The sequence below is a fragment of the Falco peregrinus genome, chromosome 4, assembly GCF_023634155.1.
Source record: "Falco peregrinus isolate bFalPer1 chromosome 4, bFalPer1.pri, whole genome shotgun sequence".
Lineage (NCBI taxonomy): Eukaryota > Metazoa > Chordata > Aves > Falconiformes > Falconidae > Falco > Falco peregrinus.
The window spans coordinates 109952652-109974685 of NC_073724.1; the positions used below are offsets into that span (position 1 = coordinate 109952652).

Consider the following 22034-nt stretch of genomic DNA (forward strand, 5'->3'; position numbering starts at 1 on the left):
TCCAACATACCATGACATTTACATTCATAATTATAATGCCCTCCTCTAACCTATTTCGCCCATCTTTCCTTGAATGCTCTGCCTTCCTTTGCCTCTAGGGCAGACTGACCTGCTTCATCTCTCCAAGACTCTCCCAAGGGACTTCATCTCACAACTTCACATATCTACTGCGGATGCTCTAGCTGAGTGAGCAAAGAGACGGAGATGTTTCTCAGGTGCAGTTCTTTGAAGCTGCCTTAGGCTTTTATCTTACAGTAACAGTCAAGTGTGTAAAGGGTGCTTATTCCTGCCCATTGACTGGGAGCCTTGAGTCTGGATACCAACCTCAGACCCAGGTGTCTACCTGACTTCAGCTATGATCTCTGATGAGTAGTCATGAAGCTGACTTCAAATGCTATTCTTTGTAGCTATCAATAACAGAGGGGTTAAGCAATTAAACATAGGGGAATCTGTTGTCAGCAGGCAGGAAAAAGACAGGATCCTGGGAAAGTCAGTAAGCCCAGTCTAATGGTCATGGTGCAAAGAAACAGTTATACACCCATCATTAAATGCTGATTACAGCCATTACTTTCCATAGTCAAGACATAGCTCTCACGGCATTCTCTGGCTTATGGAATCAGCAACAGTTACAGCACATTGTAAACATAGAGGTTTAATTTCAAAAACCGTTTTGCAGACTTGGACTCACATCTCCAGAATTCATTATTTTGTTAGTGATGTTTGTTAGTGCTGGAATGACTTGGTCCGTCTTTTTCGGGGATGATTGCATCAAGATTTGCAGGGCAAAATTATAATCTGAAAAGACACACACTGCATTAAACGTATCTTCCGTAGTCAAGAGAGGGGCAGGATATCCTATTTCTTCACAGGGATCCACACTCAGAACAGATATTCTTTCTAAAGCCCAGCTGATTTTCAGTAAAGGAAGTAAGTGTAAGTAAAGTACTTTAGTAAAGTAAAGGAAGAGGTGCCTTCCTCAACCTCTGTACTCCTCGAGGGACCAACCGCGACAATAACACAGAAGGGTAAGGAGAAATTAAGTGGGCATCGCCTAAGCTGTGGGAATGGCTTCATTTAGCTTTCATTTATTCTAATGAATGGCAGATTAGATCAGGAGATGATACAAAGTTCTTCTGCACGGCTGCCAGCCTCCACGTCAGCTGGAAGCGCAGCCTCCGACCCACGCTCATGCTTGACTATCCTCACAGGGCAACGCCAGCAGAAGTCAGCTTGGGCACGACTCCCTCGGCTCAGCCATGCTGCCAGCATGCCTGCCTGCCTGGGGTGTCTCAGGGAGGAAAAGGAGTTCCTTGTAGTCCCCTCTGCGGCCACAGACGTGTGGTTGAATGAGTAAATATCAACAGGTTACCTGAAACCAGCCGTAATAGAGTGGTGGTGGGGGAGTGATTAATACACAAATAACCAGAGAAGTCACGGACTATTCTGGCAGTTAAATATAGGCTTCTACATCCAGGCAGGGTGGAATTTTATGAGGCACATAAAAAACTGGGCTATCTTTAAAAACAACCCAGATTTATTCTTCAGTTGCATGCCATCTTTTAAAATGCAAGGATTAAATCAGAATTAAAAGGTGCCTGCATGATTGACTTCCGCATGTAGCCACGAATGAAGTCCCCTCAACAAGCAGCGCTGTTTCCAGTTCAAGGCTTCATTTGCATTATACAGGCTTTTTATTAACAGTGCAGAGAAAGAAATCATTCTGGATGAAAGACATCAGGATCTGACAAGGGCCACTGGAAGCAATTAAGAGGATTCATTGCACTGAGTGATCTGGATCACTGCTTAAGCAGGGCATGGAGAAACAATATGGACTTGAGCAGGTCCAAATTCATCCTCCCCGGAATAAATACGGCAAGCTACAATAAAAGGGTGGGAAATCCTATCCTGGGCTGTGACTACCCTCACATGCCTGACCGGATAACAAGCTGGATGGGGAGCTCCCAGAGTGCCAACGTCTGAAACAGCAAGTGTTAACGAGCTACGTAAGCAAGGAACATCAAGTTGCATTGCAGAGGTGATATTATACCTGATTAGCCTCTGGTTCAGCTGGTACTGCCATGGTGTCCAGGTTGTCTTTACATAGTGAAAAAACGTTTTTTGACAACAGTGAAATAATTATGGGACTCCAGGCTCCATCTGTTAAATGTATTAAAGGACCGACAGCACAGGGCTCCTCAATGTATCTGACACAGATACTGCAAAATCCCAACTGGTAACTAGAAAATCCAGGCTAAAACCAAGATGCAGACCTGTGCCAGAGATGGCAAGTAGCTAGTGGAACAAGTCTGTAAAGGCTGTGATGGATTCTCCAGACAGAGAGCGTTACAATCATCAGGACTGAATGTTTCACAAACTGGAATTAATTCACAGCGTTGTACAAAAGATTAAATTAGATCTTTCCAAGTCCTTTTACCTGACAAGCTGCAACTCTCTGAACATGCCCCTAAGGAAAATTAGCAAAGACACCATTCAGGAATAGCCACACATCTAGGAAAAGAAAGGTTTTCTAAAGATTGTTACACTTGGCCAACTTATAGCATTCAGAAGTTGTGAGTCAGGGCCCCAAGCACCATGCAACTGGCTTAAAAATACTGGTATTTTAAAACAGGAACAAATACCAGTTCCTTTTTATTTGCCTTATGGGGTTCTGGCCTTTTAAACTTCAGGGTTCAAGCTCTGCTCTGCAATCATGATGTCCAAAAGGCAGGGGTCCCTAAGTCTAATTTCTATAAATGCTGAGATTACCGCAGCATCACCTGACTCCAGGAGGTCTTCCGGACAATACCAAGTATCTTGAGATTTACAGTAAAGTTGTGAGATTACACCACAGTGATTCTAAACGCAAAGTTTCCTTTAAAACCAGCCATATGCAAAAACTAAGCCAAACCAAAAAAGCAAGTTAAGCAGCAGCTGCAGTTATCCCATCTACTTCAACAGCTCCCTGCCAACATTTGTGGGTTTCCAGCCACACTTGTTCACAGGACAGAGGGATCAGTGACCCTACAGGTCTTTTCTGGCCCTGGTATCTGTGGGTGCTTCCTCTGGACCAATGCAGCTCTGTGCTTCTCTCCCCTCTTTTCTAGAAGGCAGAAGCCTTTTGCGTAGTCCATGTTCAGAGGATGCCAGAATGGATGGGCTGGGGAACAGATATAGCCAGGACAGAAGGAAGGAGGTGCTGGGATATACGAGATTCCCATCTGACCACAGGCAAAGCTGTGTTTCCATTAGCTTCTTTCCCAGGCACTCCCAACAAGATGAAAGCTGGAATTTCTCACCTCGCTTGCTCCTCTAACAGAAAAAGTAGCCTCTCTAAGTCCTACTCTTTTATTAGCCTTATGAAACCGGGTAGTCCCCTAACTTGACCTCTCTTATCAAGGTCCTCTATTCCAGCCAGATGGCTGGCTGTGAGCCTCCCCAGAGCCCAGGTAAGGGGGGAAGCAGTGAGCAAGAGCAGAAGCACAGAAAGGTTTGAGCTTGGGAGCAACCCAGCAGTGTAACAAGTCCCCGGCTCTCCTCCAGCAGTGCTCAGGGGCTGCCACCCAGACAAATTCTCTAGCAGAGATGGGGCTGATGTCCCCAGACAGGTAACACGCCTTTACCCTCTCCATAGAGAGGAATGTTTGGGGCAGAGGCCGTCTTGTGAAATTGCGTTTTAACCATTCCATCCAGACCTTGGCAAGCCTGTCCTGCAACGCAGCATGAGGTGCATGGAGGTGCAGCAGAGCACAGCTGCTGCAGACAGAGAAATGGCAAGTGATGGAGCACACAGGAATTACAGCGACTTCCTAAAAGCTTTTGTCATCCAAATCTTCCCAGGTAACAAAGACTGTAAGGGGATCCTGCAGCCCACGGAGCCAGTTATAAACTGGGATATGGCACAGGAGAAGAGACCAAATCAGTTCATACCAATTAAGAACAAGTCCAGGTAATGCCAGTGGTGAGTATTTCAGTGCGCCCAAGCAAAGTGAAAGGTTGACATTCCTGTATCAAAAAATATCATAGAAAGAAGTCTGAGATGAGGATGAAGACCACCGCTTTGCCAAGACCCAGAGGCTTGCTGTCTGACATCTCCTGCACAAACATCTCCCCAGCCACCGGCACTGTGCAATGCAATGGCACAAGGTACAGTCTGCAAGTGAGCAACCATCCTGCTAGTGTTAATTACCACCACCTCACATGTACGGGACAAGAACACGTGCGCAGGAAATAACCTCCAAAATCCAGGCATCGTGTGAAAGGAGCCAAGAAGGACCTGAAAATCCCCATCTGTACACCAGGACCCAGAACCATGTTAGAGAATATCACAAGAGCGATAATACAGCTTAGACCAAACCTAGCTTTGGTGAAAGACCCTCCAGCCATGCCAACTTCCTGAACTACCCCTGGAAATGCATGCTGGAGCAGCCAACAGGGATATACACAGACCAACAGCTATTAAGGCCCTTGCTCAGCTGCAAGAAAGACACCACCTAAGATGTTTTTTACGTCTAAAAACTGCAGCAGTTCTGCTCTGTCACACTGCCTCTGCTGCACAACACATCCCTCCAGTGCCCCTACACCAGCCAGGAGGGACACTACCCCATAGTCACGCAAAGAAAACAGAACACAGGGGTACCAGGCATCCCCTCTGCAGTGCGATTTGGGGATTAGACCATGCTGCCTTACGAGGAATGAGGAGTAACCACAACCACGAGCTAGTGGGTTTCTCCCCACAGTTGCTGGGGTGATCCAGCAGTACCTTGGAGTAAGGCTGGGGGCTGGCCCGTGCTGCCAGCATGGAAAACTGCACTGAAATCGAAGGGTTTCTCAGCATTAACCTTGCTGATCAGGCAGTGGGGAAAGGTTCTGGAAGTGACACCAAAAGGTTTCCCACACGACACCAGTGCTGTTCCTGGTTAGCTGAAGCAGTGCATGCAGTGCCCATGTCCGCTTGCTTACATGGACCCTGCAGAACAGGATCTGTGGGCATTGAATCAGCATTTTCTAAGCGGGATAAAAACCCCCAAACCAGCTCCTTTTCTGTGGGGATGAATCTGTTTCGTGCTGGAGATGTTTGTTAGCACTGCAAATGGCTGTGGGAGAGCATGGCCCCAGCTGGGCCCTGTTGCCCTCAAGTCCATATAGCTGTTTCTTAGCATAAACAGTGATTTTCGCTGAGCTCTCAAAAGTATCATCTTGCTCTAAAAAAATTGCATGACTCCGCACAGTGGTAGGCTGGTAACCAAAACACACGTGTAGCTGGAGGAAGGCCAGCGGCGCTCAGCGCTGGCCCTCCGCTTGTCACAACCGTCTTACAATATACACCAAAGCCATGCTCAGAGTTTCTCCCCGCCTGGACACAAAACCCATCACTTCTGCAAACATGGAAAGGCAGAGCATTCTTTCCATCATTCTGTGCCTTACAAATTTTGGAAAGGAAGAGCTGGGTCAGCTGCGCCACCTTTTCTCCATGCCTGCACTGTGGCAAGGTAAGTGCATGCAACTGAAGTTGATGCCAACAAAACCTTTGGGGATTCTGGGGTCAGCGAAGACCTAATGAGACAGTTTGCAACACAAACCCCGCTAACATTCACACCAGACAACTCCAGCCCTTCAAATCCAGCAAAATACTGTCCAGGAGGTCAAAAAGGCAGGGATGAGACAGAGAAACACTTGCATTCAGGTACAGCAAGGAAAAGGGAGCCCTCAAGGCACAAGCTCACCTTTGAAGGAAGCAGTCCCGCCCGGGCACCGGGCAGGACCTGTGCCGCTCGCAGGGATCAGCACACGGTGAGTAAACACTCTGGATTACTTTTAATGCGCTTGGGATAAACCCATGCTCACGAGGAGGCCTGGCACGAGGGGCCCCATAGCGTGAAAGCCCCACGTGAGCTCCACTGGGAGGATTTAAGTAGGGCATAATATGCTTTCTATAGCCCTCTTGGGGACACAGGTGCCTCCACCTGCTGTCCCGTGCGGGCCCGGCTGCAGGAGTGTGATGTCCCCACGCATGGCCGAGGCTGAAGCTCACAGAGGCCAAGTCTACATGAGGCCCAAGCCCCGCAGCAGCCGGCTCCTCCAGCCAGGGCAGGATCAGGCCCCTCCAGCAGACCCACCCGCCCTTGACGGCCATTACCTGCTGACCCCATACTCCGGGGGCGGCTGGTAGCGGACGATGGCCACCTCTGCCCGGGTGGGCTGGGCGGCGGCGTAGGAGGCCTTGAGGACATCCTGTGCCGGCTGCTCGCCATAGAAGAGCCCGTGGTCCTGCGCCTTGCTGCCGGGGGCTGCCGCCTTGCCCTTGTAGGGGTACTCGGGTGGCGGGCCCCGCGGGTCTGCGGCCTTGCCGGGTGGCGGGGTCGCCTTGAAGCCCTTCCCGCCCCCCGGGGCTGGGGGGTGCTGCTTGACCCCATTCCTCTCCAGTGAGAGCTGCATGATCCTCTCGCTCAGCGAGCGGACGTGGCCCTGCTTCAGCTCCTTCAGCGCTTCATCCTTATGCGCCTGCCCGCTGTTGGCCCGGTTCACCGTCGGCCTCCCCTCCGTCCTGGATTTCTGGCCGGACGCACCATAAAATCCCGGTGCGGCGGCAGTGGCTGGCGGCGGCTGGCTGCGGAAAAACTGAGACTGGGCCTTGGCCTCCTCGTAGGTGGGGAGCTCCTCGGTGCCGTGCGGGGGCTGTGGGGCCCGGGGCTGCTTCTCCATCGCAGCACCGTCCCCCTGGTGCTCCTGCCCCTGCGGTTCCTGCCGCCCCGATGGCTGGACCATTGGGGGTTCTTCGGGCGCGAGGTTTTCTGCGGAAGAGAGAGTGCTGGCAGTGCTGTTGGAGGGGCCGGCGCTGCCCGTCGCCTGGTGCTGTATGGCCAGCAGGTTCATGTTCTCGCTGGGGTTGCCATACCTCAGCCGCTCCTGGATCAGGCGCTGCAGGACGGTGCCGGCTGCCACCTCCTCCGCCCCTCGCATCTCCGCCTCTGGGACCCGGCGGAAGCTGGGTGGGCGCAGGGTGCAGAGGGCCTCCTCGGCTGGGCAGGGAGAGAGAGAGGCCACCATTAGCTCTGCTGCTCAGCAGGTCCAGTGTCCCCTCCTTTCTTCCTCTCCTACACCCCACAGCTGTGACCCCCTGCCCAGGACGCACCCCAGGGGCAGTGCCCTGCCAGGGTCACCCTGGGATCAGAGGGGACATGGCTGGGAGCCACCAAAGGAGTCAGGGCACTGCTCCCTGCTTGTCCCCTCGCTCCAGATCATCCCTAATTCTGTTTGCAGCGACTCCTAAAAACATGTCCCCGTCCTCTCCCTGACCTTCCCCTCCATAATACTCCAGCTCTGAACTCCCTCCCAAGTCAACGGATGGACAGGTGATGTCACAGGGAGATCTGGTCTCATTTTAAAATAAGAGTAGAGAGCAGAGAGAGTAGAGAGAGTAGAGAGAGTAGAGAGAGTAGAGAGAGTAGAGAGAGTAGAGAGAGTAGAGAGAGTAGAGAGAGTAGAGAGAGTAGAGAGAGTAGAGAGAGTAGAGAGAGTAGAGAGAGTAGAGAGAGTAGAGAGAGTAGAGAGAGTAGAGAGAGTAGAGAGAGTAGAGAGAGTAGAGAGAGTAGAGAGAGTAGAGAGAGTAGAGAGAGTAGAGAGAGTAGAGAGAGTAGAGAGAGTAGAGAGAGTAGAGAACAGAACAGAACATTTCAGTTGGAAGGGACCTATAATGATCATCTAGTCCAACTGCCTGACCACTTCAGGGCTGACCAAAATTTAAAGCATGTTATTAAAGGCATAGTCCAAATGTCTCTTAAACACTGACAGGCTCGGGGCATCGACCACCTCTGTAAGAAGCCTGTTTCAGGGTTTGACCTCCCACCTGGAGAAGCCTCACACGGCTTAGAGAGGCTGCCTGTATGGCAATACTAAACGAGATGCTGCATTTCTGACGACCAAAGTCAGATGAGTCAAATCCGCTCATAACTGCACTCCCTGCCACGACAAAATAAAACGTAGAATGTGTTGCAGAAAAACTGTGAAATGACACTGACAATAAAAGGGTCCTAAAAGTGGTACTAATCTGCGCTCTGGCATCTTCCCCTAAAACTACAAATTCCCTTCTAGCCAATAACGTTATTTCTAAGGTAGTCAATACTAACTGTTGTAATTTCGCTCAGTGAGTACAAGGAAGGTGTTATGGTCATGGATGTATGACTTTCCAAAAAGAGCACAGACAAATTAGCTACACAACCCCTAACACAGGCTACTAAAGCCATTCAGAGGCAATGACACCATTTTTGCACTACATATGCAGTGGACCTTGCCTGGAGCTAAGTATCTATTGGTACATAACCACAGCAGGGGGGGTTGGAATCCCTCCCTCCTGGAGCCCATCCCCAAAAGTGGTGTAAGATGTCTGTCTGAACGGTGTCTGAACCCAGAGGGGTGCTTCTGAAAGACCCCAGTGTGGACAAAAGCGAGAATAAGCCCGCAGCTCTGGACAGGGTCCTCCCATGTCCCTAGGCAAGAAGGAGGTGCTGTTTTCAGTTCAGTTTTTTGAGGTCATTTTTGGCAGCTTTCCGCTTCTCTCATGCTGTTCCCAATTCTCAGAGGAGTTCGTCACAAGGACTTACATTTGTTTTTTGGCATTTGCAAGTAGTTAAAAAGCAAACTTTCTCTTGGGGTCTGGTATTTCCCTGAGGTTTCATCAGTTACTGCACATGCTGTGGGATAACTCACATATAACCCGGATGCCAAAGGGGAAGAAAAGCCTTCAACTCTTAACTATGAGTATAGGTCATTTCCACTAACATTTCTGTGGCAAAGCCTTAAAGATGATTGTGGGGCTCAACAGAGAGAGAAGATTCCCAGGCTGTTTCACTCCATGCCTGCCCTATGAGATACACCTCTCCTGCTTTCCCTGAGATGTTATCTGCCTGCCAGCCTGACTCACGAGGGCTACAGCTTTTAGAGGGTCTGTCAGCTCCCTGGGCCAGTGTTTGACCCAGCAAGATGCACAGACGCACACCTCTCCATCTACCTGTCTGCACAACAACCAAGTACTCACCTACTTTATATGTCCCTGCAGTTACAGCAAACTGTTACTGCTCTATGCACATTATCAGCACACCGAAACCTCACCACACTGGCAATTTTTGCAGACATGCAATAAAAGGCTCCCTAACATACCAGAAAGCTCACAGTCCAGTTATATCATGCTTGCGATAAGCCTGAGGAAAGTGGATAAAGCCAATGTCACATGGTAAAGACAGCTCTTTATCATATATAGAAGGATTTCCACTCCTGCACTAGTCACCTGTTAGCATCCTTGTACTTGGGAGATGTGCTTTAGTTGCCTATTACCGAGCTTCAAAAGGATCAGCCACAGTGAGCCTTCCACAGGGTGCCTGTGGTCCTGCTCCATCAGCAAAAAGCCACGGACCTCAGTCCAGCTGCGTAGGGAAGAGCAGCCATGCCCCGAAGGACAAGCAGCATCCTCCACAAGCACAGCTGACCAGTGACAGCTGGTCACGATGCTGAAGTGAAAGGTAACTCCCCTTTGGCTCTACCAAGGATGAGAAGCTGGCCTTCAACTCCATAAATATTATTTGTAAATGGTCTAAACTGCTCAATTCATGCTTTGGGAAAATCCTGAAAGTTAAATGTGGTGGATTCATATGGAAGTGTGGCCATGCACTTACCAGCTTTTTCTTTGGCACTGATCGCTTCAGCTGTTAGTGGAGAAACTTCATGTCTGCCAGCAAACAACTGGTGATCCTGGTAAAGAAAGCCAGTGTCTTCCAGTACCTGGACTGGGCTGGTAGGCTTGTAACAAACAGATGTGGAGCCTGTTAGAAAGAAGAATGGGCTATCAGTAACGAAACCGCTTGAATGACAAAATATAAAGCTGTGACTTACGACAGAAGTCCAAAAAAATTTTGAGTATGGCTAGGGGCCTGAGAAGCCCTACTGAGGCCACTGCACAATCCACCTCTTCTGTTCTCACCACCCAAATAACACATTAGCTCTGAGGAACAACAGGCAGCCACTAAGCCATCAGCGCTGCTCCATGTACCAACCCTGCCTGGCCTTCAAGGTCTCCAGTTTAGGTACAAAGCAAGGCTTATAAGGGCTCACAGTGACAAGTGACAAGCTTACGAATCAAGGCATGGCCCCAGGACATGAAGCTAACAGAGCCAGCATAAAACTGGAAGAGGTAGTGGGTAAAAAGAAGGAAAGAAGGATAGGTGAGGACCCAGCCACACAATCAATAGGGCTAAAGTCTGGGAAAGGCTTTACCACAAAATCTGCTAATGAATAATAGTTCAGCAATACAGAAAACTGCTGAGACACAAAATACAGCCAACACTATCAAAGGAGAGAGTTTATAAATCACTTTGTACAGATGTTCTTAATATGGTAAGGAGAGGACGTAGCTAGAGGGCCATGGGAATGTGTCTGGCAGACCGACTGCACAGGAGCCGCACGCCCAAGCTCCAACATCCCACAGACATCAACGGCTGGACTAGTCCCCCAGCCCCTTTCACAATCAGTGAGTGAGAACAAGCTCTCCTGGCAAGCAACAAGGCTCATCCTAAATCTGCTCACAGGGGTGGCTTTCTCAAGTGCTGCTTGTTTTAACAAAGTCACACAAAATGCATCACAGCAGTGTTAAGCCAGAAGCGACACTGGCTTGATCTCACAAATCAAAACAGGAGTGACATCGGCATGACTCCACAACTGAGGAAAGATGCCGACAGACTGGACAGGGTGCAAATGAGGGTCACAACGATGATCAAAGGGCTGTAAAACCTGCCCTATGAGGAAAGGCTGATGGAGTTAGCTCTTTTCTCCCTGGAGAAGAGAAGGTTGGGGGGGCGACCTCATCACAGTGTTCCAGTACTTAAAGGGTGGCCGTAAAGAGGACAGAGGTGCTCTCTCTTCACAAAGAGCTACATGAAGAAGACAAGTGGCAATGGGTACAAGTTGCACTAAGAGAGGTTTTATCTTGATATAAGAAATAGTATTTTTACAGTGAAAACAATAATTTACTGGAACAACCTCCCCGGGAGCATGGTAGGGTATTCATCACTGGAGGTCTTCCAGATGCGACGAGACAAGGTGCTAGATAATCTCATGTAGGCTCCCCTTCCCACAAAAGGTGAGACCAGGCAATCTTTTGAGGTCCCTTCCAACCTGGGCTGTTCTATGATTCTATGATTTTCTGATTCCTACTTATTTTTCTGAGCACTACCTAATTTTTGTGAAAAGAAGGCTCTCTGAGGTCCAAACCTTGGAGTTGAGCATCTCCTGGACCTGAATACCCTGGTGCAGCAGGGACACAGCAGAATCACTCTCCACTGCCATAGGTTTTAGACTAAGGGAATGGCCATCAACCTCCAGCACCGGCCACTGCCAAGGGGCTCGCCTGAACAGGAGGTGGAGGGCTCAAAGTGGCACCAGTGGTGTGCCCATCCATCCCAGCGGGGCATCTGCCCACCCCAGTGGGGCAGGAAGCCCATGAGCATAGGGACCTGCAGCCCCCTGCTCTGCGGGGAAAAACATCAGCCATGGATGACCTGGATTTATTAATCTTGACTGCCTGGTTTGTGCTCGGCTAACTGTGGGCTCACTGGCATATCTTACACAAGGAAACTGCTTTGCTCTCCTCCTTACAGGTCATCACTAACATCAAGCCCCTGCATGGAGCAGAGCAGCAGGGTGGTAGCAGGGGGCAGGATCCAGCCCGTCTTCCCTACAGGCATGAAGATACTATTTTCTTCTGCGCCCAGAGGAAATAGACATTTCTACAAAATGTTAATGAATTCATCACTTTACCATTCATATTGTGCATGAATGCGTATGGCAGTTATCTATATTTAGAGAGTAAGAAGGAAAGATTGCTCAGTTGAGTAGATCTAAGCTGAATATGTTTGTGAAAATGAGCATGGTAGACTAGTCTGGAATTTGCGCTGATGCCGATACAGACCCCAAAAAAATCTCAAGAACCCTAATTTCCAACATTATTATCCTATTCTGGTACAGATTAGCATTAAACACACCCTTTACTGCTCTTACACACACACAGTCCTGCCTTGGAATCAGGAATTCTGTGCAAAGCAAGGAAGTTTTGAGCCCAGGCTTGTTTTATGAATAAAAAGGTGAATTAAGGTGACACAAAGAAAATCCACATGCCCAAGAAAGACAAGCAGCTTCAAGCATTATAGGCAACTTGAACAGCCAACAACTACTGGCTTGGCCTTACTGCTCACCAAACAGAATTTAAAAGAAAGAAGTAAAATTGTACACTTGCTTTCTACATTTTGAGTCTGTAAGCATGCTTGGCTCATGTTTTCAATTTTCCAAGACGCAAAATGGAAACTAAAGACTTATTTTTTCTGTAATAAGAGCTGAAATTCTCACCTAACCACTTGTCTTTGGTGGCTGTGGCAAAGCAATATTCTACTAAAATAAGGACTGGTAAATGCTGGCATCTGCCAAACTGTTCGATTTCTGAACTCTGTTTATATTAAGAGTCAAAACCAAGTAGCTCCAACCCAGACAGAAACCACTGCACTTTGTTGTACACATGTAGATGTTTTATCATCGTAAAATGATGTAATGATGGTTTATGATGCTAAAAAAATATGTAAAAATATTTTATGTTCATTCACAGTAGGTTTTAATAAAATGTCAGCTGCAGCTGGCACAGAAAGCCAGTTTATGTGTAAAACAGATAATGATTGCCGAAAGATCAGTGCTTGGCGCACAGCCACAATCCAGATCATGGGCAGTAATGCACCACTTGAATGCTTAGTGAAGACTCATGAGCCATTTGGAGCAAGGCAAGAGCCTTTTTTCTTCCCTCCCTTGCTGTCACAGGAGCCTCCCAAATCCCAGCTCCTCTCTCCGCAGGGAAAGGCTTTGCTCCACCCAGCTCTGCTGGGGTGCAAGGTGCCTATCCAACGCTCAGGAGTTTGCTCCTTTCCCAAACTTTCCCATTCTTCCACAATGCTCACCAAAATAACAATTTTCATCCCTATAACTGAATCCTGGCACCAGAGCAGCCATGTCCAGGGGCCACAGGTAAGCAGTCAGTTGAGGGCAACCTAGGACAAAGACCACCACCCCACCAAGGACGTGTCCCTGGGGAAAGGCTTTCTATCCACATCTAGCCCAAACAACCTAAGCTCCAAAACACGGCTGCTGCCCCGTGTTTTGTCACTGCCACTGCCAAGAAGAGCCAACCCCATCACCTCAGGAAGTGCCTGCAGGCAGCTGCCAGCTGTGCTATGCCCTTTCCTCTCCCCCTCCCAAAGCCAGTCCAGCCCACTTGAGCCCAGCATGCCAGGATACAGTCCAGTCCATAGACATCACATCTTCAATCGTCATATATCCAGTGTCTCTTACAGCCAATCCCATAGGACATGGTCACATTTCTGGCCCAGTTCAGTCCTCTACATCTCTACCAACTCTCCCACGTCTAAGTGATTGCCTGACACCAATTAGTTTTGTTTGGTTTGTTGTTGGTTTCTTGTTTTTTTTTTTTTAAGATAAACAAGCATTACACAGTACAGAAGCAGATGTATTATCCTGGAGGTTTATTACATAGCAGTGTAACTCACGTGAAGATTCAGAACTATTTCAATGAATCATTTGCTAAGATTAACACCAGACAGTCAGCAAGGACCAGAGACAGAGGAGCAATGCTTAAATATTTCCTGTTTCTGATGTGGTTTCAGTCTGGTTTTGAAAAGGATCTAAAGCAAAACCTCATAGGAAACTCACTGCTGCAACAGTACAGGAAAACCATGTTTTTAGAGCAATAACAGCATCCCCAAGAAACAAATTTCCTCCTCACAAAAACAGTTGAAGATGGTTTTCTTACAGCCAAACTGTACCACTACTCTGCATTCAGCAAAACACCAAAAAAATGCCCATTATGCATTTAGAGGCAACGTCTCAAGCCAGCGCCCAGGTGATGAGTTTCTACATTGCACCCCGCTGCCCACCCAGGTACCACTCTGAGGCTGCCTGCAGCACAGCCCAGGCTGCTGTCATGTGCAGTTCCTCTGCCACCCAAAAGCCACCCAGCCAAACAAAACCACAGAGTTATCATCCAAAAATTCTTCTTTCAATTTGTACCCTACCGACTGAGAGGTTTGAAAGAGATTGAGGCGTTTCAAATACCATCCAAAGCAATCATCTGAAATTAAAAAGTAGGTAAGGCAGCTTTACACTTTCCTATAAACTCCGCTGCGGTTTGTAAGGGAGGTCCAAAAATGACAAAAAAAAAAAAAATGACACCATTTCCAAGCCCACATCTGTCCTTCTGTCTCATAGCCAAGCCGGAAAGGAGTATAAATACCTTATTCCACATTTAAAATATTTTCTCTGCCCTGTCGCTGCATAAAAATCTCAGGTCAACAAGAAAGGAAAATAATTATTGAAGGGAAGTAACAAAAGGACGGTTAAAGCACTCCAGGGTCCCAGAGGCTGCCCGAAGGCTGCGCCATGAATTCCCTAGGGCAGACCCATTAGTACCTCCAATGGGTCACAGAGACCCTCCACTGAGGCTGGATGCCCCTGCATGTGTGTCCCAGCCCGCAAACCTTACGTTCTCTTGTAAGCATCAGCTTAGTTTTGAAGAGGCGTTGCCATACCCCAGCCATGCGGCTCTCCCAAGGCTGGGAGAAAGACCTGAGTTTCCTTTGGCTCATAAAAAAATAACTCACATGTTCTGCTTCTTGGTTTAGGTACAAAAAGTGGAGACAGCACTTCCAACAGCATCACAAAGGATGCTCTTGGTACCTCCGGCAGCTCTCCTCCAGTGGTGCTGGGACTCCTTTGCAGGCCCAGCTCTGACAAAGTGCAGGAGCTCAGGCAGACATCAGTGATGGTTTCACATTATCAGCTCCCCAGCTGATGCACAAGTTCTCTACGTCACTTCTGTAGTGGCCGACTCACCCTCACACCCTGCAATTCTGCTTGGGAGCCTTGCATCTGCTGCCAAGGCTCCTCAGCCCCATGAGGACTAAACAAGCATCGCTAATATTATTTTCACGGGAGCAGAGCAACATCTTGCAGGACAGAAATCCAACCCACATAATGCAGACCAGATGTGAGCGAGCAGCACCTCTCGTAGCCCACATGAAAGTCGGAGATCTACCACATCTGAGCCAGGAGAAGCTTCACCCCTGTGCCTGGCAGGATTCACCAGACTGAGCCCCCTCCTCCACAGTTGCCTGCTCTGGGGGAAGAAATCTTGAAGAAAACTTCAGAATCCATGTTGTGCTCTTCCCTTGCTCGAGAAGAGCTCCTGGAGTCTCCCATCCTCGGTACTGTGATTTCATTCTCCAAAAAGTGCATCGTCAAAGGAAGCACTAGCAAGACTAATGGGAAAAGGCAATGGAGGCAACCAAACCCCACCTCTCCCAAGGAATCGTGCTACCACATCCAAATTTAACTGCCTACAAGGACGAACACTTCCTGTGAAACTTCAGCCTCATGCACTTATTTTCATACGTACTTCCCCTCAGCAAAAAAAACCAAAGCAGACAAGCAAAAAAGCTCCAAGCGAAGCACAGCAAAGGCGCCTTGAAAGCAGCTCCTGAGCCTGGCACGAGATCAGATGGATACAGGGAAGAGCGGAGCCACATCTGTCTGCCTGGGAGATCCCCCCCCCGATGCCCGCGCCTCCCCACCTTCCCGATGCAAATCAGGTGCGCGGGCCTGTGGGGGCAAACGATGTTCTTTCATCTCAGACGGTTACGTGTTTTACAACATAGGATAATCCACTGGGGGTTTCCCCCCCATCCCAGGCTCACCCCCGGAGTAGAGGCAGGTTGCAAGCAGAGTATTTTCATCACACCTCCAGCCGCCGAGCAGTTACCCGGGCACTAACCCGACAGAGGAAGGGATGCATGCTCCTTAGGTGGCTGCGCTAGGCCTTCCACAAATATGTGCATTTTCAAGGCCTCTCTATATTATGAGCTATACATTTGCCTCTGCAGCTATAACATTTGAGTCTACAATATGCAGCCAGCCTAAATTTGTTCAAAGAATTGAATCAAAAATTGAAATTTCTACTGTGATCAAAGTGCCAGTGGCACAATGATGACTCGTGTCAGCATTGCTGCTCTGCGATAAAAGAGTGAGCATTATCCAGAGCTGAAAGTAAGGGAAGACATTCCGTAAAAGTGAAATACAAAGGCTGACATGGAGCTTGTGAGGCAACGCTTCTGCTACAGCCGTGCCACTTGTCAGCACAGCAAACAGTCTGCAGACATTTTCACTACGCCATAAATTCTGCTTTCCAAGCCATAAAAAATATCCAAGATAAAAGTTCATCATGAAAATTTTTTTCCATTGGAGGAAATAAAAATATTATCATAAATCGATCAGCTACAACATACAGAGAAGACACTCGCAAAGCAGGAGTTTAAGCTATGATTAACTTTGCTGTACTTACTGCTTTTAAAAACGATCACATTACAGAAAAGCACTGGCATGATCCCTGTCACTTGGATATTTAAGCCCTTCCATTAATTAACCAGAAGTGAAACAGGACCTAGGACTGTGGATCATTCAGCTAGTTCCTCATTACTGCAAGCAACCATATTGTAAAATTCTCAAACTGAACAAACAGCATCTGAAGAAGACAATTATTTTTTTTTGTCCCATTTGGAGGAGGTTTCAGGATCCTCTTCCTCAGATACACAAAAATATTCTTCTTAGTGCCTGGTCGCAGCCACTGACATCGCTCTTTATGCATCTATTTTTTTTGCCCATGGTGTCCTTTAGGTTAAATAGCTTTCTCCCTGAGTCATTCCCACAAACTTGCAGCGTACAAAGGAGCCTGGGATAAGGACAGAACAAAAATAGTACAAAGACTGTACAGTACTCTCTAACTGAAAATGCAGGCATTGAACTCTATCATATAGATCTTCAGATTTCTAGAGCTTTTCCATTTTTTTTTAACACAGGCAACAAACCACAGGCTAAGGATCCACAGCTCTTCATTTGATCCATGTGAAAACCTGCTGTGGTAACCCTACACCGAGCAGAGCCTTTGCATTATTATTGTCATGTCTAAAGCAAAAAGAAATTAAAGCTTCTTCCCACCAGAATATATATTAAAATTATGAGCCTTCCATTATTAAATCATTACACACCATCTATATTCAGCCACTTTTAAAATACAGAAATTTAATACAGGTATTATACACAGAAGTGCTAACAAGATAATTGCTTTTAGTCCCTGTTCCCAGATGGCTGAGCTCAGAGTTAGAACAGGGAAAATCACAGTAACGGCCAATAGCGTGGAACTGTCACCTCGAACACGGCCCAAAACCGATGCACATCTCAGGCAGGGGGACACATCCCTGGGGACGAGACATGTCCCTGGCAGGGACCCCCTGCCCACCCCGGGTAGCCATCCCGAGGGGGAATCCTGCCAAGAAGTACCTCCGCGCCTCTGCGGGATGCAGGAGCCCAGACCACCTCCCTAGGGGGGGGACCTGGGTGCCTCCTGCCCTGCAGGCGCCTCAGGGGACCCATGTGGCATCCCTCAGCCCAGAAGGGACTTCACTGAAATACGTGCTCATAACACACACGTTGGGGAGGGAGGGCAGAGGAATAACAGTATTTTAATTACTTCAGTTGGTTTAAGTCTTAAATGGAGACTTGATTTCACTAAAAGCATTTTAATTCATGGAATCATTCATTACATTAAAATAATGTCATTATTTTCCATACTGAGCCATGGTCACCTAAGTCACTATTGTCTAAAGCACATTTGTATCTGTGCTAAACCATATGGTCAGAACAGATAATCCCAAGTACTGCTCAATTATTTAATCCCACGACATGTTTTCCTGAGATGTGGCACCCCCCTACAGATCACTCCGCTCCTCGAAAGGCATTGCCTCGATGTATGCTGGCTGTCATCGCCTGGCTCGCACAAGAATGACCCGCTACGACTTCAAGACACAGTACAGACGCTTGTGGGGAAAGGGACAGCCACACATAGCCATGGGCAAGGCCACCAAACACAAAATCTGCTGTCACACGTAGGATACACATCACTGTGAGGTAAAACTGCTCTCATGTGCTGGTCCAGATCTAGAGTGATTTCACCAGCTTCTACAGATTTACTCCAGATTTACATGCACAGCAACATCCCATCTACTGGAAAAGTCACTGAAAGGACCAAAAAAGAACAGATACGCTTATAAATGCAACATTTCAATACAAAAGTTGCCCTAACAGTTTTGGTTTTTTCTAGAAGTGATGTTGTTGTTATTACTATTATTTTCTACCTACTTCCATCTATTTCTACTTCTGCCTTGAGCCGAAGGCAGGCTGTTCCATTTAAAAATTCAGGATGCAAATGGGAACCAGATTACATCTATCCCAAAGCTGCCAAAAAGCAATTGCTGTATGAAACCAAAAATCCTCCTGGGATTTTTCCCAAATCCACAAAATATTCCCGAGCACTACAGTTTCCACAGGGACTATTACATTAGCAGATAGTCTCTGTGTGAAAACCTGAGTACGCAGCCACCCTCCTAATGGTTTCCAGGACAAGGAGGCTGTTCAAGGCACGTACTCTCACCTTAGTATTGAATAACATTTATACCAGATCTGGCCTTTAAAGTGAGTTATATGCCTATCGGTGTTAGAAAACATGGCACCGGGGACCATCAGCCTTTTGTTTCCCAAAAGAAAGCTACAAAGATCAGCAGTAACGTCTATCTCCACATTGTCCTGAAAAATCTACATGCATCCCAACAGTCCAGCTGAGCCTGAGCCCCCAAACAGCTCCACGTACATCCCTCCTGGGGCTGCTGCTGCGATCTCTACAAACCCCCTTCAGTCTCTCTTCACTGGAGAAACGTAATGCTTTTAGCTCTGTGCCACCATTCCCTTGCAGAGGAGCACCGGTGCTGCATCCATGCATCAATTCCTCCATCCAGTACGCTGATGTGCAGAGGCTTTGGTCCAGATTGCTGTGTGGGGCCAGGACACTGGGAATTGTCTCTGTGCTCGTCCACAATGTCACACGTGCATGGAAATGAAAAGTAAGTGAGAGCAGCCACTGATCCTGCAGGCATCGGGGCTTCAGAGAGGCAGCACGTGCTTGTTTGGGTCAAAGCCGCCCTCCTCCAGCAGCCAAGTGCTTTCCAAAATAAAAGGAAAAGCAAAGCTCTCTGTGCCAAATGCTGGCAGACAGCAAAGGGAAGTGATAGGCATCAGGATGGAGGAGGAAGAGGACAGACATGCAGGTGATGGGGGTCTCCTGCCAGCCCCACACAGTCTGGGGAAACTGAGGGGCCCAGTCAAAGCAGTGCTGGAGGGGCACATCCTTCCCTATTTAACAACCTAAACCAGCGCCCCAAAATTCATCCCCTCACACCACTGCTCCAGTCGGGGCTGGGGATGAGGAAGGTTGGGCAGGATGTGGCCCCTCCATGCAGGGCCACAGCACGCACCCAGCACAGCCCTGGAGAGGGTTTTATGATGAGCTCTTACCCACCCGATATTCCCTGCCCTCACCACTCCGGCATCGTTTCAAGAGGTATTTACAGGACCCTTTAAAGAGCTTTTCTGCCCATTAGCGTTGACTACATACATATAAAAAAATACATGTTTTATATATACACACATAAAAATACAAAAACTTATGTAGCATATTTTATACTTTTATATATAGAATATATATGCAGTCATAACCACAGAATCATAGAATCATCCAGGTTGGAAAAGACCCTTGAGATCATTGAGTCCAACTGTTAAGCTAACACTGCCAAACCACGTCCCTAAGTGCCATGCACATACATATACAGACATATTAAAAATAGATAACCATATACCTACACTTATTTTATATATCTCTCTATATATGTAAATATATACATATATCTGAAATACATATATATCTCCATGCTCACGTGTGAGCTAGAACAGCACTGCCAGTTAGCGACACACAGGAAAAATCAGGGGACTCATCTTCACGGCTACCCCTCTCTCAGAAAGCTTTTTAGGCTTATTTTTATAGGAGGGGAAAAAAAAAAAAAAAGACAAAAAAAAAAAAGACAAAACGCTGAGCGCAGCGGGTGCCCGCTAAGGGCCCGCAGCCGGCTGGGCGGGCAGCTGCTCCCCGCTCCCGGGGCGCCCGCACAGCACCAGGAAAGGGAAAAAAAAAAAGGGAAAAAACCCACAAAACTCTTTCCATCGAAAGAGGAAAAAGACCAAGCGGCGACCTTCCTGTATTTAAAACTACGAATCACCAAACCTGGCTGGAGGATTTGGGTTAAATTCACGTGGTTTTTTTTCTTTTTTCTTCTCTTCTTTCAATGCTGGGGTTTGTGTTTGTTTTTTGTTTTCTTTTCTTTGGTTTTAAAAAGAGGAGTTTATCTTTGTTCTCCCTGCAGGGTTGGGAAGGTGAAATATAGAAGTTCCCCCTCGCCATCCCCCTACCACGGCAACGTGAGAAACCGCTCCCCGGGGCGGGCCCCCCGCCCGCAGCGGGACGCGACCGCGCTCGCCCGGTCCCCGGCGGAGAGGCGGGCTGGGGGGTCGCCCCCCGGGGCTGCGCCTGCCGGGCCCCCCCGGGGCTGCCGCTCCACCGGGCCGGGCCGAGCGGTGACAGCCCGGCGCGGCGGGACACGCCGGGACGCCGCGATCGCTACTGCGGAAACACAAGCGGCCGCGGCGGGTTCAGCTGGAAACGCTCCCCCCGCGGGGCCGGCCGCTCGCCTCGCCCTGCCCCGCGGGAGCCGGAGCCCCCTCCCAAACAAACGGCCGGCACCCCCGCCGGGCCGGCACCCCCGCCGGGCCAGCCCCGGGCTGCCCCAGCCGGCTGCCCCGCCGGCCCGCAGCGGAGCCAGTCCGCAGGAGTAACGCGGGGCGGGCTCAGGGAAACATGGAGCGGCCGGCGGCGGGCGGCAGGGCTGCGCGGCCGGGCGGGGCGGCGGGCCGGGGCACGGGGAAGCTCGCCCCGCTCCCACGCCGCGGGGCTCCCCACGCAGCCCGGGGAGCAGCGGGCAGGTCCCGCGGAAGCGGCGGGTCGCGGCCCCGGGCAGCGGCGATCGCCGCCCGGCCCGGCCCGGCCCGGCCCCCCCCCCGCAGCGCCCGCGGCACGCACGGGTGTGTGCGGGCAGGGGCAGCCCGCAGCGGCGCCCCCCCCGCGGCGCTCCGCACGCCGGTGCGCTCCCCGGCGCACACGTGGACAAAGGCACAGGCGCTCCCACGCACACGGGCGCGCACAGACACGCACTTGTGCGCTGACACACAGGCGCACACCGCGCGCAGGGACGGACGGACGCGCAGACCCCCCGCCCCCCCGCCCCGCCGCCGTTACCTCCGGCTCCGCGCCCCGCCGCCCCCGGCAGCACCTTGGCCATCCGCGCCGCTCCCCGCCGCCCCCAGGCGCGCACCGCCGGCCGCCGCGGGCCGGGGCGGGGCGGGGGCGGGGGGCGGGATCGGGGCGGGGCGGGGCCTGCACCTCCCGGGGGAGGGGGCGAGCGCCGCCCGGGCGCGGGGGGGGCTGGCCCGGCAGCCGGTGCCTGCCGTCAGGTCTACGGGGCTGGCCGCGGTCACGGGGGGCCGGACCCCTCGCCAGGGCCGGCCACGGGCTTTGCTGGAGCCTCGCAGCCCCGAACGGAGCCACCTGGATGCCCCCGGGGCTGAACCCGTGTGGCGACACGGCCCCCCCCGCCTCACGCCTGGGAGCGCTTGGGACCTAAATCCCCCCCTAGATACCAGCACAGGCTCCCCGAATCCCACCCCACGCCGCGCAGGACAGCTGACAGGGGTCACCCCGCGTCCCAAACCCGTGCACGAACACCGGGCACACCCCCGCCTCCCAGGGCTGCAGCTGCCTCCCTGCACCGGGGGCAGTGGGGGGCTGCTTGGGGAGTGACTTGGCCGGGTCGAGCCAGTGTGGAGCTGGGGCAGCTCCCCGTGCTTAAACGCAGTTGCCCACTCCCAAACGCAGACCCTTTCCCCCGCTGCCCACCCGCTCCATCACACATTCTCAGGTGAGCAGCAGGTGCACGTACCCC

At 50.1% G+C, this 22034-nt stretch overlaps 1 protein-coding gene across 2 annotated transcripts in view; it reads right to left on the minus strand.

Annotated features, from left to right (window-relative positions):
* Positions 1-21442, minus strand: part of AMOTL1 (angiomotin like 1) — a 61283-nt gene extending 39841 nt beyond the window's left edge. Inside the window, exons 1-3 of one of the 2 annotated variants that reach the window (XM_055802560.1) lie at positions 21332-21442; positions 9669-9815; positions 6137-7019 (exon numbers count right to left, since the gene is read on the minus strand). In XM_055802560.1, coding sequence (XP_055658535.1) covers positions 6137-7019; positions 9669-9815; positions 21332-21374 — 1073 coding nt within the window. In that variant the 5' untranslated portion in view covers positions 21375-21442. Of the gene's footprint in view, positions 1-6136; positions 7021-9668; positions 9816-21331 lie in introns of those variants that run through there. The other variant, XM_027777031.2, reaches the window with a different exon arrangement.
* Positions 21443-22034: the final 592 nt, after the last annotated feature.